Here is a 15,950-nt window from a genome sequence, read left to right on the forward strand (position 1 = left end):
TCCTCGAACATCGTGCATGCATGGAGGGAGCGTATCCCCAGACGCCTGTAGGCCCCTTGATTGGCAGCGAAGAGGCCAGTGTGGCCAAATCCTGATAGCTCCGAAAAGACGCGCAGATGACTGGAATGCTTGCTGTGGTGGTTAACATGCAGCCAAGTGTCGCCCCGGACGGGTTGAAAGAAGGATGGATACCTTACCTTACCTTACCCTACCTTGTCTCGCCTTGCCTTGCCTTACCTTAGGATCGGATGCCAGTAGGCTAAGGTAGGTAGGTAGGTAGGTAGGTGCTACAGTACAGTAGGGAAGGGAGCCTGGGGAGCGTCGGGTGTGAGGCGTAGGCGGGGGGCCGGGGCCAATTCAGGGCCGCCACCATCGCCCACCGGAGTAGTCCACCTCAACGCCCTGTTTTCTGACCTAACTTAGCAAATCGCGGGGTAAGTCCCAGCCCTGTAGTCATTAATATAATATAATTTACCTTATGTTACAAGCAGCCTGTACTGTACTGTAAAGCTACCTACCTAGCCAGTGGTGGTCGTTATCCTTGCTCTCCAGACTTCGCCCCAGCTCCGTGACATCGATATCGATATCGACATCGACATCGACATCGTCATCCGCTAGTCGTTCCCATCGCGAGGAGGGTCAATTTGTAGAACGCTCCTGTTGGCCGCTGCTCTGATCTTCGAGCCTTTTTGCGGCGGCTTGTCCGCTAGAGTATTGCCAAATTGCTTGTAATCGCGTGATACGCGGGGCGTGCATTGAGATGGGGATCCGATCTGGAATCTGATATCTGCATTTAGACGTGATCCGACGGTGGCTGTGACTGCAACTGCTACCGCGACTGGTACAGACCGTGAGCGAGATGACGATTTCTGTCTTGGGACCAAGATTGAAATTGACTCTTAATGCCAACATGCACATGTGCCTTCGGTGGCGCATTGCCGTGCTGACTGTTCAGTGTTCTGTTAAGAGGGGGGGCTTGCTGTTAGGAATACAGTAAACAACGAGCCAACGGTCCTGGGGTCTTGGGGAAATCCGGGATGTGATGTGCATGAACATTAAGCGCTTTGCTTTGAATCCTTCGAAGTACCTGTACAGCCTGGAAACAGTACCTCTGTGCGGACGGACCTCCTTGAATGCTGACAGAAACAAATACAGTTCAGGCTGGCGCAGGCAGAGAGGCAATGAGATAAATGCGGTCTAGGAAAATACGCGTGGCGGGATGCAGCTACGCAGAGCAGAGCCCACGAAAGACTGATTACGGTTTCTTGAATTCTCTCTGGGTGAGCAATCAAATCACAATACGGCGTTGTGTGATGCTATTTTCAACTCGATGGTCTCGAACGCTTGCCTGCATAGCTCCTTCCTGTCTGTCTAGGTAGGTGTCCATGCATGCAGGCCATGCAGTGCAGTGCAGTGGAGTGCAGTGCAGTGCAGTGCAGTGATCACCGTTGAAGACTCGGGAAGTGTGGTGTACCAAGGTATTCTTCCTCTCGACATCATGCCATGAGCATCCGTCAATCACATCGGTCCCAAACCAGCAGGATCACCAGTCCCAACGTCTGCTTGTAGCCGCAGAGTACCTTAACAAGATTTCTTCCAGGGTCAAAATTGGAGACGAGGAAGCGCACACGTTGGCCAGGCAGAATTCACTGGTAGACCAACAAGCCGTCGCTGACTGATATGTGGAAAGGGCGTTAGAAACATGGGATCCAGATACCAAGATATCTAAATACAGTAAGATACCAGCACTCATGTAACTCTGCGGCCCGAAGCTGCAGAAACTTCATCGCCGTGGAAATGCGAGTACCGATTCCCTTGCATTGCCCGATAACCAGTTCCAAAATTGACACACATTTTCGACAGACTCTATCGAACAAAGCATGGCGTGGGATTTTCTCTCTCAGCGTAAATTACTTCTTAGCGCGTCATCCTTCTTTCTTGGCCAGCCATCTCTGTCTTTTTCAATATCAATCGTTGGACACACGTTTGGGTCAGTAAACCTCCCCGGCCCGAGGAACCCCCTGTACTGTACTGGCTTGGTCCGTGACAGTTAGGATCCCGAAAGCGCGAGAAATTCCAAATTCGGCTGGCAGCCCGAGGATGAGCGTTTAAGGTTTTTTGGCGAAGGTTCGTCTGTTGAGCTTAAACATCGACATCCTCCCGATGTTTCACACAAGCATGTCCTGGTTATTGCTGAAAACAACAGGAGGGTCTTCGAACTCCGCTATGTAAGGTGCAGACAGGCCGAAGCCTGCAGGTGCAGTATGGCCGTTTGATCTCCCCTGTCCTCTGAAGGTTTGGGCCGTTTTCCTTCGGTTTTGTTTATTGCGTGGCGCTTACAGTTGAAACGGGATGTCGTGACGGGTTGATGGGACATAAAAAGAAACACCCTTGCGCGGCAGGCTCCGGCTACTGAACTCGAAACCACCGTGTCAACCTCTAAACCAGGCTGAAAATGGCTTGTCCAAATTCTTCCTGCTTGCGATTTCAAACACTGGCATTTGGAATGATGTTTAGCTGATGGAAAACAGAGTCTTTCTCTCCATAATATGAAGGCAAATTCCTCGAAATTTGTGCCTTCAACACCAAAGTTCCGCTTGGATGTCCACAAACCCAACTCTCCTGCTCTCTGAGTGAGCAAGTCAACTCGACCAGGATCGACCTAAATCTTAGAATTCGGATACGATAGTTCTCTGATTGCGAAGCGAACTGTAACATGCTAATCCTTTAGTGAATCACAGGTATCGTATAGATTGAAATCAAACGAGAAAAGAACACTTTTTCCAATCGGAGCACAGACGAAGATGAGCTGAGAAGCAGTAGAGTGCTATACATAGGTAGCTCGACAGTGACTCTCGTCGTTTCCGGAAGAATTTGCAACACGAGAGAGAGGAACATCCTCGTTTGCGACGAAAAGGTTTCTTCGTGGCTTGCCATCTGGACTTCCAGACGTGATGTCTCCGGATGATGGGCCAGCAAGAACAATGCTTTGACTTTTCCTGGGAACACTTGACTATTGCAAGAATCTAAAACTTCGGATTCTTGCCTGTCCACACATACTTTGGCCATCAAAAGTCAAAGAAAAGTATGATTTTGTTCAGTTGTATCGAAAGAGGAATCAACCACCCTCGAAGCTGTGCTCGCCTCGACCCACGAGATCAACGGACTCGCAAGTCTAGTAAGGTGATGGTCTGTGAAGTCATTCCGCGAGAAACGCGATCTACAGCAAAAGGCGACTCGCGTTACACTCTAAATCTTCGTAAACAAACAACACCGTCGTGCCCCTCGACTCACCGCCAACTGCCAAAGAACCCAAGGTCAACGAACACGTTTGAGAAACAGTCACATGTAGGCAGGAAACTCACAACCTACACGTGATGACAGATAGCGTTTCGCGATACTCAAGCAGGGACACCAAACATGCTCTCTTCTTGTCAGCCTGCCCGGATAGGGGAACTCCCGGGAGGACAGAGAAACAGAAGGTCGGACGAATGGGCAACTTCGAAACAATCACATTCTATTGATAACCACTTTGCAAACTGTGGAGGATTCAAACCTCGAGATCACCAGAAAAGATATGCGCGGAAGGAGAAATCGCCCGCACCAATTGGGACACGAGAGAAACTGAGATGTAAACAAGCCCTCGGCCACCTACGCAACACACTCAAGATCGGATCAAACACAGCGCATAGACAGAACCCTGCTGCCCCTCACAATTCGTCATTCAGCTCTTGTCGATACCGAGGGTTTGTGAAATCTGTGACAGCGGTAAAGAGTCGATCCTCATGCCATGTACGCTGAAATTGGGTGTGGCCCCTGGTGATGTTCGGTCGAGACGGTACCCGAACGTTCTGCGTTTGAGAGCTGATAAATCCGCGCCACGTCCCAACTAAGTCAGCGGCGACTCAATGGGGACCCTTGATTTCCAGCAGAACAAGAGACGACGGGATCGGATGGCAGATCGCCACGACCATTCTGAAGAGCGTGCATACGAGCGAGGAGGGCTGACGAGGCAAGGAATCGGCACCGAGAATCGTAAGGCTGCTGCAGAAAAGTGGTGTTTATGATTGTACGGAGCACAAGCGAGACCACTGGGATGGCCTGACCTGATTTGCGGCCAAGTATGGGAAGGAATGCCTGTGTTGAAGTCGATGAACGGTTCTTCTCCCTTCCGAATGACCAGCAATCTCAACCGCCCCCGCCTCCACCTGCTCCTACACCACTGTGTTTCTTCAGTCGCTGGTTCGACAGTGATGGTGACCAGGCGAAAGTTGAGACGAAGATGACTTGCAAGTTGCCACACACGTTGGTGGCAGCGTTCTCAAATTGCTGTTTTCTTGGCTAGGCTGGCTTCCCCACAATCATGCACCCCAATATTCAAAGACAATAATCCGAACTCAGAAAGCGCAGGGCATCATTGTATCATGACACAGGTCGGTATCAGCGGTATCGGCAGTAGCGAAGCGGATGCATTTAGGCTTCAAGACATAATTCGAACCCCTCAATAATCAACAATCTTGATGCTGATTCATACATATAACTCATTGTGGCGAGTACGAGCGATGCGAATTCTCTCCAAGTGGATTCAGAGTGGGCCTCGATCGATGGGGAACAAGCATTCGAGTCTCAATTAAGAACAGTGGTTCAATATGAGCTTTATCTCAATACATTTACAAGACAGATTCCAGTATTGGCATCATTAGAAGACAGGCAGGCCCGATTTAGACATCCGAGATATTACGTTCGAGATGTTGTGCAAACTCTCGCTTGTCAGTTCAAACCGAATGCTCGCCATATTGATGAGCATATTGACGGTTGGCGGCCTCTTCCAAGTCCAACGATGCCCTGCAGAAAGTCTCTCTCGTTTCTCGCCCTATCCCATCCCATATATCCCATCCCATCCCGTCCTATTCTTATCCCGATGTTTCTACTGTGCTTCGAGTCGGTCCCAAGTGCGAAACGGACGCGAAAAGTGGCCACTCACAGGCGCCTCTCAGCCTGGGCGACCCAGCCCAAGGCCCACAAGCGTCACTATCAAGTTGATAGAGGCGCCGCCGCAACATCTTACCACGGTGTCAATCGTGCAGCTGTGGATTGATGGAGTTTAGTAACCCAATGAGTCGCACAGATCGAGGCTCCATCAGATAGAGCCCTTGAATAGTCGCAGAGCTCGTGCCTCAGCTTGTCGGAGCCGATTGCTTGGAAGCCCAAACAGCTCCGTAAGCGAGGTTTCGGCTGGACAGGGATAGTACCCACTTCACCACGTTCTGTAGCGGTGCAGCCGCAGAAGCCTGGCCTGCACTTGTTCACGACACTTCAAATTTTAAATTGTGCGTGTTGCAAGATTCAACACAGGTTTATGCTGCTCCCCGCAGACCACCATCACGCTGAGGTGGTTCTGCTGGGCCTCGCATATTGCCGCTCGAGCGTCACAGCTCTTTAGCCATCTAGTGATAGCTTCATGAATGCCTCTCCTCGTCTGGACGACGTCAACAGCGAAGCCGTGACGGTCCAGAGGCACCACCCCGCCGTCTCAAACAACACCCCAGTCACCAAGAAACGCCAGTATGAAGAGAAACGGGACGAAAAGAGGGGATCCCAAATAAGATGTGAAATCAAGCCATGCATAATCAGAAACCGTCAAGAACATCGGCCACCCCTCCACCCCGGCAAACTTCAGAGGGAAAAAAATGCACGGCCGCGACCTGCTACGGGAGTACGATACTCCAGATGATCCCATGCAAGGCCATGCTTCCATATATGACCTCTGGCCCGCCTTGTCTCGTCTTCTCTTTTGTCTCTCTCTTACACTCGACGTCGACTACATCGTTCCGCAGCTAATACACTCTCTTTCATTGCCCAACTGGCTTGGCTGCTTACATTCTTTACTGTAGTTTATAGCGTTGTTTAACTTTATTCCATTCTCTTCAATATCCATAACTTTTCCCAACATCTTCGCTATCTTCGACAGACAGACATTACATTCTTCTCGCAGCCTCGGCCTGCCCTTTTACCAAACCTTCGATTCTTGTCGCTTGCTGGTTCAACAAGTCTATTTTCAGCATACAACTTTGATCAATCCGTCTTTCACATCACTTAACGATAAACGACTATTATGTCTTCCCCACAAATGAACACCTCTGCCCATGTGGCTCCATCCAACTACTCTCCGGTCGATGCCATCAACCGACACGACTATGGAGTGCAGAAGAATAGAAAGCAGGCATCAACTGGTGGTGGGAGAGCTTGGAGTGAGGATGAAGTAGGTTACAAACTCGACCTTGTTTGGAGTCTCACTAATATGTCGCTTGCAGGAGGTTTATCTACTTCAGACTCGTCTCCAGAAGATGCCTTACAAGCATATCGCCGCTCACTTGAAGAAGACCGAGTTGGCTTGCCGTCTTCACTACCATCAATTGTCCCATGGGAGCAACCGCCGCAAGCGAACCAGTTCCGTCACCTCGTCTGGTGCTGGTTCCGTTGCTCACTCCCCAATCATGTCTCACTCGATGCCATCCCCCATCAACGAGAACATGCAGCCCGTTACTCCACCCACCTACAACTACTCGCCCCAATCACCCGTCCACGTTCAACTCCCTTCAGCATCTACTCTTCTCCACCGATCCGACTCCACCAGCCCTTCTCGAACTCTTAGCCACCCAGTGGCCATCCTCCCCAAGCCATCTCCTCCCCGTCGTGCTCTTTCCGACTCATCTGCCAACCCACCACTCCGTCTCGACTGCGATATTGCATCTGGTCAGGTCAACATCTCAAATGTAGACAAGGAGCGTCTTCGCCAGATCTACGAGGCTCACCGGGCTTCATTCTGGGCCGTCATTGCTTCCGAATATGGCGGAGGAGTTTCTCCATTGTTGCTTGAGGAGACATGGAAGCGAGGAATCGCAACCAATGCTCCCCCGACTCCATGCGTTTCTCCCGACACCCAGACTGTCCGCAATGGTGGTTACCAGACATACAACCCAAAGCCTATGCAACAGCTTCCAACTCCAGTTCAGGAGAACAAGACCAACGCTACCAGCATCTCAGCTCTCTTGGGCATTGTAAGTTCACTCTTCCATTCCAGCAATGTTTCCACTTCTAACGAGTTCATAGGATGCCAGCCCACGCAGCCCAAAGGAGCGTGAAATGATCAAGCGCATGGAAGAGCGAAGAGACACCCGAGACATCGTCATGGCCGGCATTGAGATGGGGCAACGATGCGACTAAGAACTTCATGAGTTATTCTTCGTTACAGGATTTTAATGATTGAGGGTGGTGGATGATGTTTGATTCTTTCGGAGCTTTAGGTGGGAGTTGGGGGGAGGGAAGGAGTCTGGACGATTCATGTCTTCATGACTCATGGACTGAACGATGGGCGGTTTTCTTTTATTGGTGTTTCTGTTCTAGGTGTGATGTTTCGTCGTTGCTGCTTTGAGCTGAACGTTTACAAGAAAAGTGGAGGTAAAGTTGAAGATTTGGCGGTTTTGTACGATAGAGTTTTGTTGCTTTGAGAAATTCAAATATTCTCCATATCCACTTCATCCGCCCGTGTCGTTACTGCATTGTTTTGATCGGCAGCGTTGTTTGAACCGTCCGAGATCATACTACTGGTATTATGCAACTTGCATAACAGAGCATCCTCGTATTGACGTTCTGAATCTGTTGTGGTTCTGAAGTGTTTCACTCTGTGACGAATGTGACCGCATTGATTTAAGCATGGCTCAGGGTTTCGCTTCCGGCAAGGATGATGAGATGAACCCACAGACACCTCGGTTATATTCGGGAATATGTCCGTTCACCTAGGCTCGAAATAAACATCAATAACGGCAAGGCCAGGTCGTGCGGAGATCAAAAGCGATCTGAGGACCAGGAGGAGAGATGACAGGCCCCGCAGCTTGTTGTTGACGTCCGACGCCATGCCATTGTTATTGACGACTTTCACGAACCCTGTCTGTCAATAATTCAGCGAAAGTTGAAGCTCACGATGTCACCGACTCTCCGTTCTCTTGGACGACTGAACTCGAGCTCAAAATCCATACGACGACTTGCCAGACCACAGGTCTTCCGCCGGCTCTACAGCTCCGAGCCTGATGCAAAAGTAATCGCATCCGAATTCCTCACCAAGACCCAATCGAATCCCCCCTATACCCAGACCCAATTGCTAGATGCGAACCAGCTGCAGCGGTTCTCCGCGACCTTCTCGCGCTCCGAGCTTGCCAAAGTCCTACCAAAGAATGGCACACCTCTGCCAGCTGGCTACCATCTAGCCTACTTCACACCCGCACAAGTGGAAGAGGAATTGGGACGCGATGGCACAGATACCACGTTCAATCCGCCGAGTCCATATACCAGGCGGATGTGGGCTGGCGGGGAACTGGAATGGGTCAAAGAGAACAAATTGAGAGTTGGACAAGAAGTCACCGAGACCACGAGGCTGGTCTCTGCCTACGCAAAGAAGTCAAGGGTGGGAAACGATATGATCATAGTGAGCGTGGAGAAGAAGTTCCAGAATGAGCACGGTGTGGCATTGATTGATAAGAGGTAGGATTCTGCGGCGATTGGAGCGCGTTGATTTAATGGATATCATGATATACTCGCTGGCTTACTTATGCCAGCAAGAGTTACTAACAAACCTTGTGCCAGAAATTGGGTCTTCCGAGAAGAGATCACAAAGCCTCAAAATCCAGCGCGCCAGCCTGAAGTCGTACCGCTTCCAGAAGGCAAGCACGTACGAGATTTCAATCAGACGCCTGTCACGCTTTTCCGCTTCTCGGCCCTGACATTCAATGCCCACAAAATACATTATTCAAAAGAATGGTGTAGAGAAGTCGAAGGTCACCGCGGGCTTGTCGTCCATGGTCCGCTGAACCTGATCAACATGCTCAATTTCTGGCGAGATCTTCAGGGCGGTGATGCTACCCCCAAGAAGATTACGTACCGGGCGACGAATCCTCTATATGCGGGTGAGCCATACAGGATTATCGTGGGCGAGGAAGCGATGAAGGTTACAGAGGTAAAGATTGTGGACAGCTACGGCCAGATATCGATGCAAGGAACCATTGAAAGCTTTTAAGCCGACTGCTCGTTGACAAAGTACCCGCTGCTCTGTACGATAATGAGCACCCAGGTCTCGTTCAGCCTCCCAAGCTCAAGAAATTCATCGTCCCATTATTTATGGTAAAGCGAGCTGAAATTGTCGCAAGTACTTCGGATATTGTAGCGGTGTGCTTCGCAAAGCTTTCTTCACCAGCAAAATGTTGCATCTAGCGATGTTTCTGCTTGGAAGTTCAGCTGTACAAGTATCAGCTTCGTATCAATATCGTGGCTATGCCTCAATCCTACAACCCACTCTATTCCCCACTTCCGAGCCTCAACGTCCATCTCATTAACAAGATCACATGATGTAGATCGAGTAAACACATCTGCCTGTGTGGATTTGTTCTCGCCAAGAGAAACAACTCTCTAGGCCAAGAACTCACCCGCCATTCTTCCCCAGTTCACTTGTTAGACATCTGTTGGTCTCCGCATCCGCGTCGTCATAGCCTCGCTGCAATGACGACGTTGCCAACTGCCTTTGTCAACACAAGAGCGCCGGCGAGTCTTGGCCGATCTTTAACTCGTGGGTGTTCTCTCTTGGCAGCTCCCCACCTTCAATTTCATTACAGTAGCAAATTGCCATGCGGTTTTAAGCATACTCCTCACATTCCGAAACTTTACCAAATAGCTTCCACAGCCCATGCAACATCGGCTAGAACGGCTGTGGCCGGAAACTAGGAGAAATGTACCTTTCGCTAAGCGAACGTGTTGTCTTGTCTTGCCCAGGCGGCTTTCTTCCATTTCATGGGACAATATCGGGGAGGTCTAGGCGAGTGGCTTCAAGAGGCAAGATATCTTTAATTAGAGTCTTGATCACACTGGGCACATGGCATGACGTTGCATCAGTGGCTCAGACTTTAAATTTCCACTGTCGCATGGTGAGTTTTCTGTGCGGGATTGCTTTGTTGACTTTCCAGCATCCTAGACTTGGGGAGAACAGGGGCTCTTGATTAGTTGACATACTGAATCTTAATTCATTATAAGAAGACGAGAACCCCATCGGCATCTTATTTTTTATTCTCACCACCATCATCACTGAAATCCCAATCACGAACCCCCATCACCGAGGTCTCTTTTACAGTATCGTCTACGCGAATCAAGTTCAGTACCGCCATCCACCATGCAACTCATCCAAGTCTCTCTCCTCGCCCTCCTCTCGAGCTATGTTGCAGCTCAAGATGTCGATAACGATGATGTCCCAATTCAATGCAGAAGTGTTTGTACCAGGTGAGTCATACATGTTGATCATTAAACGCAAAATGCTTATATTGCTCAGCATTGTCACTTTGACTCAGGACTGTGACCGTCTACACGACGACAACGACAGAAGCTACCTCGACTGCGTCTGTAACGGTACCAATGCAGCTACCGAGATCCCCGTATGCGAGGCCTGTGTAGCAAACTTTGACCGTGACGGTGCGGACAATGGTATGCCTCTCCACTTTTTTGCCTTCAGCTAAAGCTTGCAATACTAACTGGTATATCTAGACGTCAACGATCTTGTCCGCTCCTGCTCGTTCTCAAGAACAACCTACGTGAGCATGACGGCGTCTCCAACTGCTTCTACCAGTGGAGGACCAACAGCAGCTGGAGGTAGCCAAACCACTCTCACCGGCTCCCAGACCAGCCCTGCCGTTACGGAATCAGCCTCTAGCGTCATCAACTCCCTCTCTTCTGTCCTTTCCAGTGCCACCAACTCGGAGCAGATTGCTTCAGTGTCTTCCTCAATCGCCAGCTTGACTTCAGCTGCTGCTAATCCTACCGATACGAGCGCTGCCAGCGCTAATAGCGTCAAGGCAGCTGGTGTTTTCGGTGCCGTGGTGTTGGGAATGATTGGCCTTGCTTAAGTTGGTCAGACGAGGCGGAGTGAATGTTTCGAATGACCTGTGGAATGTGGGGTATTTTCTTTATCTTTCCGTCACTCCTTGAAGTTCGGCCAACGTTTATGATATCACGAGCTATGAGATTACTGTTGTTTGAATTTCGCGCAGGCAAAAGTTGCAATACAGATACTTTTTCACACCAAATTCATCTCTTTTTCTTGGGTGAGAAGCCTCGGACAATTTGTTCTTGAACATTTATGAGATCAGATCCAGTAGCTAGCTTTCGCCGGAATTTGAAACCAGATGGTCTTGATATGAAGGGTGGAAGTCCATCACCAAGGCATCTTCAAAACGCCACCCTCCTCTTCACTAGACGGCTTCCCCCATACGACTTCAGCACTTGGCTTCTCACCAACCGCAAACCTCATCACAATATTAAAAAGCGTACTGCTCCGCGTTTCAATCGGCCTCTCAGGATCTTCTTCGCAGCAAATAGCCTGCGGAGCATTGAAACCATCCGAGAAAACCTTTCTCCTCAAGACTGCTCCATTGGCCTTCTCCCCACTATCAGCCAACGCGTCTGTCAATTGCTGGATTCTGGTAAGTCGAACAGAACTCCCGCTCACCCATGGGGGCTCGTCCACGTAGCGGTTTTGTATGAAGTGGTTGGTGTGGCAAACTATGCCTTTGTTGTTAGGTGCGATATGTTTGTCGCCATTTGGGGAGAGTTCAAGGCTTATTGCGCCAGTTTCATCAGCGAGGAGGATATTTGCTGAGGAGGCGAGCCCGCCCAGAGACTCGAGTTTGGACACCGCTGCATTGGCAGTCTCAGATTCGAGACATAGACGCAGAGCGACGTGAATAGGTACTTTGGTAGCATCTGTAGGTCTGGCTCGGATAGCGTTCAAAGTTGTTCCTACGGACGAAGAGTTGAATCCTATCTTGCCTACGATGCCCGCCTGTTCGATAAGTCAAAATTCATACATGATTTGAGGCACAGTAGCAACAAGTTCGTACCTCAGTGACCATCCAGATCTTCGGTTTCTCTTGCTGCTCAATAGACATCATCACAAGGTTCTCCTTAACCCTCTTAGTCCAATCCCAATTCTGGGCGAGCAAGACCTCGCCACCCTGTCTCTTCCATCCCATACTCGTACACCCGTCAGAGAAGAGGCCCAGAGCGATCTCACTCCTACAGTTTAGCGCCACAATATCCAATAAGTCAACATCAGCACCTTCGGCGATAGCTGCCATCTCGACATGAAGCTCAGGGGCGAGTTTTTGAATGGTCGCGCTGTACTCCTCAGCTATGGAGCGCACATCATTCCAACTTAATTTAGATGTTTGCTGGAACATGGCTTCGTAGACCTTGATCTGGCTATGAATTTTGGGTGCGAGATCACGGCCATGTTTGAGTCCTATCTGTACCACGTGCTTGAGCAGGAGTCAACAGAGGGCTTACGCGCCTCCTTACCTCGTGGGCCGAGCCTGATAACTCGATATATTCTGGAGTTGTGTATTCCTGGTTCTTGGTCGGCATCTTAAGATTACTGTGGACTTCGAAATTAGATGATCCGAACTAAACAGAATCTTTGCAGATAATATTATCGCGAAAGTCACAAAGCCATGAGGTGCTTCTTTGTTGACGTGAACCCCACTCTTGACCAAGCTAAACCTGTTATAGAACCATATAACAGACTTGCCTTTCCATTTAGAACGTATCATTCAAGCGAAAAATTGACCCTTTGTTTCTATACAAAACTCCTCAGCTGTCCCTGTGTGAAAGGCCCCATTCAATAACGGCAACCGAAGCGGGGTAATTAGCAGATGACAAGCAACGACACCCGAAGCTCGATCCTGTGCCTCGGTATCCGAGAAAAGTGAGGGTTTCGCTGCTGCCTCCTCAAGTAACAATTTGAATATTACATGCGAGAATGGCGATCCTGGAATTTTAAAGTATTCATGCGGACTGAGGCATCTTCCTGTGTTGCTTGTCCAGGCTTTCATCGCCGACTCTTATGTTTATATTGTAAGCGAGCACGAGTCGATTATGATATGAGATTCAAGGCGAAAACCAATACTGATTGTGATACTACAACCCTACGATAGGTCATATATGCACCAACGCTTGTGTTGGGTTTCTTTGGACAATACAATGTAAATGCTGGAACTCAAGGTCCATTGCAACGAGCAGCGCCGCTTCCATGCCTACTTCTTGGCGAACCATGTTTCATCCCATCCATAAGCATAGTTTAGACGGCGTGCCAACCGCTGTGCATGCTTGAAGTCCATCTCCAGAACACCCGATCTAGCATCAAAAGCAATTCTTGGCTCATAGAGGAAGATGCTCCTGTCCATACCCAGACAAATCGGTGTGAAGTGCCACAGCGATCCGTACTGCTTGCAGATCTGAAAACCGGCATCTATCATTGCAGTCAAGAAATCGGACCATTTTATATCAGCTGGAGGTTCGGGATATGGGTCCTTGAACATCTTTCGAAACACCTTCAAGGACCGCTCTGTGAATGTGAAGTGTGTTCGATCTGTAGCCAGAAAGTCCTGAATTGGGAGTACATTATTTGCTTCAAGATTGGGCTCGGGAGACGAAGTCTTTACTGCTTCGTTACAATCTTTGGACGACTCATCCTGCTTTAGTTGAGCTAGAGCTAGATCAATGTCGTCTAGCACTACACCAGAATCTTTGGGCTTGGGCTTGATCCTTGGCTCTTCCACGGGTGTTCGGATGATCTGCCTGCACTTGAAAACCCGAGGGTCGTACTCATGAATTGATTTTCCAGAAGATGAATGGAACCCGTGATCAAACATCTCCCAGTACTTGTCTAGCCAGCTTTCTGCTTGTCGCATCTGATCAATGTTCTGTCGTTTCCTGGGCTTCCAGCACGGGTATTCAAATCTGCCGCTGTCGGGCGGACCAAAGCCCTCATAGGACATCCCCTTTACCTCTTCTACTATTCCATCAGTACGAAGCTTTGCGTGGATAGAAGTCACAAACCCAGGAACTGAGTGTGTCGGATGACGAGTTTCGAAGATTCCTCTACGAAGCTGGCATAGCTTGGCCCTCCGTTCGTCATCAAGTCAGTATGGGCGACACGCACAGATGGCTGTATCTTGTCAATTGATTCAATGGCGTGCATGAAATATCCGACACGACCAATCAACTGGAGTACGTTTGGAGAAAGTCTCATTTTCTGTTCTGGGTTGCTCTCCACAACACGCTCGATCTCCGCCAACAGGTTTTTGGGCCCCATCTGCACTTCCAGCCTTGGCTCGAGGAAAAGTAATGCCGAGAAATAGGGAAACAATTCATCGGAGTCTTTTCCTCTGGGATAGATGCACCTCGCATTGAACTCCGACGCATTCGTGTCTCTGACAAAATATTCGCGGAACGTTCTCTCAGTTGGTAGGCTGTACGATAGCACTGTGAGGGCGTCTGAGAATGTTATTGAAGTCAGCACATCGCTCCCAAATTGGACCGAGCTGAAAATTTGTATACTCACCTTCGAATTGGTTGACCAAATTGTTCCTCAGATACAACATCCCCTCTAGGAATTCGACGTTTTGTGCCGACTTCAACTCGTCGACTGATATTTGCCTGTTAATAGGAAGGCTCGCATATATGCTGTGCAGCTTTGCAGCCAGGCCGAAATCTATCTCGGCCATGATGACACTACAATAAGCATTCTCTGCAGCGCTACCGGCGCAGGTTTCCCAGTAGTCCTGTGTTTCAGTAGCCGGATGTGCTTGTCCAAGAGAATCATTCACAGCCTCTCGACGGGAGGAATGACAAGCTTTGACAGATTCAAGAAAATATGATGGATCTATTCTCAGCTCCCAAAGATGATCTGGTCCAAATACCCGATTAGCGTTCGGTATGTCAGATTTTCCATCCAAGCAGGAAGCCATACCTGCGTTCATTGTAAGGTTGGCGGCGAAAAGAGACATCAGTCGATGAAAGTCTGGAGACCTTGGAGAATGATATGGCGCGTTTCTGTTCATTTCATTCAGGCTTGTCCATCCTTCGTTAGGGTTCGGCAATGGCTTGTCATGCAAAACACTTTCGCAGCAACTCTCCAGAAACTGTAGCACTTTCTGCTGTATCTCGAGAACGAGCAATCCTTCAGATATCGTGTAATCAATGCCGTATTTCAACCGGTCTTGTGCCTGGTCATTGCCCACCAAAGAGATCACTTTGCCGTATGAACTGGGGGTGTCTCCGTCAAGTGACCTGCCATTGATGTCAAAATATTAGTTAACAGTCTCGTCAGGATTGCTATTTAGTGAATATACTGGGCCGACTATTAGGCCTGGCCTTATGCTTCCAGTGGTCTCGGTCAGCTTACATGGAATGACCTGGACAGATACTGAGAGAAAATGCGCCCCTATATCCACATCATATCAGCATAATGAAAATGTGAACCCAGACGGGGCATGTTTTTAAATGTGAAGAAACGAGATAACTAAACTTGCCTGGCTCTGCTAATGACACTCGCCTCCAAGTCTGAACGAGCAAATAGCTTTGGAGCATTACGAGCCCGGGCATCAACAAGCATGAGGAAGTGTTTCCCATATGACAAGTCCTCCACATTCAAAGAAGGAAATTTGGCAGCTATCAACTCGTGCGGATCTGTTATAAGGAATTGCAGTGGCTCGAAACGATGAAACAAGGCGAAGTCGGGACGATGTGTCAGAGGGATATCAGGCCAGGCTTCCACGAGAATATCTTCTCTCGCGCCTCGGGTCTTCTTAGACCAACGCCTGAGCAACATATCCTGGTAGCTGTCAAGAATATACTGTAGCCTATCCCTACTTCTGAAAATCGACGCAGCACGGAATGTTGCCTCATCTTGAATATCTTCGGGGCGTCGCTCAACCTCTCGAGGGATTGGTTTGTGGGAAGAAGGTACACGCGCCGGCTCATTTGCTGGTTCTGTGGTTGGATTCGTATGGTCCATTGCGATAAGTATGGTTTCGACGCCAAAGGAATCGTGAAAATACGATTGATCAATGAAT

At 49.2% G+C, this 15,950-nt stretch overlaps 6 protein-coding genes across 6 annotated transcripts; 4 read left to right on the forward strand and 2 right to left on the reverse strand.

The window, feature by feature from the left end:
* Positions 1-4,748: 4,748 nt before the first annotated feature.
* ONS95_005482 (uncharacterized protein) lies at positions 4,749-5,108 on the forward strand (the record flags this gene model as incomplete). Its single annotated transcript, XM_058498891.1, has 1 exon — positions 4,749-5,108. One exon carries the CDS (start codon positions 4,749-4,751, stop codon positions 5,106-5,108), a length of 360 nt encoding a protein of 119 aa, XP_058351158.1.
* A 196-nt stretch (positions 5,109-5,304) lies between these two features.
* ONS95_005483 (uncharacterized protein) lies at positions 5,305-7,716 on the forward strand. Its single transcript, XM_058498892.1, has 3 exons — positions 5,305-6,262; positions 6,315-7,061; positions 7,114-7,716. The coding sequence occupies exons 1-3, from the start codon at positions 6,116-6,118 to the stop codon at positions 7,225-7,227; spliced, it is 1,008 nt and encodes a 335-aa protein (XP_058351159.1). The 5' UTR covers positions 5,305-6,115; the 3' UTR covers positions 7,228-7,716.
* A 268-nt stretch (positions 7,717-7,984) lies between these two features.
* Positions 7,985-9,073, forward strand: ONS95_005484 (uncharacterized protein; the record flags this gene model as incomplete). The annotated part of the gene is made up of 2 exons (XM_058498893.1): positions 7,985-8,541; positions 8,644-9,073. The coding sequence occupies 2 exons, from the start codon at positions 7,985-7,987 to the stop codon at positions 9,071-9,073; spliced, it is 987 nt and encodes a 328-aa protein (XP_058351160.1).
* Positions 9,074-10,216: 1,143 nt separating this feature from the next.
* On the forward strand, positions 10,217-10,943 carry ONS95_005485 (uncharacterized protein; the record flags this gene model as incomplete). The annotated part of the gene is made up of 3 exons (XM_058498894.1): positions 10,217-10,323; positions 10,373-10,524; positions 10,585-10,943. The coding sequence occupies 3 exons, from the start codon at positions 10,217-10,219 to the stop codon at positions 10,941-10,943; spliced, it is 618 nt and encodes a 205-aa protein (XP_058351161.1).
* Positions 10,944-11,251: 308 nt separating this feature from the next.
* ONS95_005486 (uncharacterized protein) lies at positions 11,252-12,459 on the reverse strand (the record flags this gene model as incomplete). The annotated part of the gene is made up of 3 exons (XM_058498895.1): positions 11,252-11,878; positions 11,937-12,341; positions 12,394-12,459. The coding sequence occupies 3 exons, from the start codon at positions 12,457-12,459 to the stop codon at positions 11,252-11,254; spliced, it is 1,098 nt and encodes a 365-aa protein (XP_058351162.1).
* Positions 12,460-13,127: 668 nt separating this feature from the next.
* Positions 13,128-15,892, reverse strand: ONS95_005487 (uncharacterized protein; the record flags this gene model as incomplete). The annotated part of the gene is made up of 6 exons (XM_058498896.1): positions 13,128-13,885; positions 13,933-14,370; positions 14,438-14,782; positions 14,846-15,165; positions 15,281-15,319; positions 15,408-15,892. 6 exons carry the CDS (start codon positions 15,890-15,892, stop codon positions 13,128-13,130), a joined length of 2,385 nt encoding a protein of 794 aa, XP_058351163.1.
* Positions 15,893-15,950: the final 58 nt, after the last annotated feature.

Source organism: Cadophora gregata (genome assembly GCF_030347475.1).
Source record: "Cadophora gregata isolate MNR1 chromosome Unknown scaffold_16, whole genome shotgun sequence".
NCBI classification, from domain to species: Eukaryota; Fungi; Ascomycota; class Leotiomycetes; order Helotiales; family Ploettnerulaceae; genus Cadophora; species Cadophora gregata.

Coding starts and splice junctions, on each gene's coding strand:
- ONS95_005483 (XM_058498892.1), top strand. CDS start 6,116: ATGTCTTCCCCACAAATGAACACCTCTGCCCATGTGGCTCCATCCAAC. Junction 6,263..6,314: donor GAGCTTGGAGTGAGGATGAA/GTAGGTTACAAA, acceptor TGTCGCTTGCAG/GAGGTTTATCTACTTCAGAC. Junction 7,062..7,113: donor TCTCAGCTCTCTTGGGCATT/GTAAGTTCACTC, acceptor ACGAGTTCATAG/GATGCCAGCCCACGCAGCCC.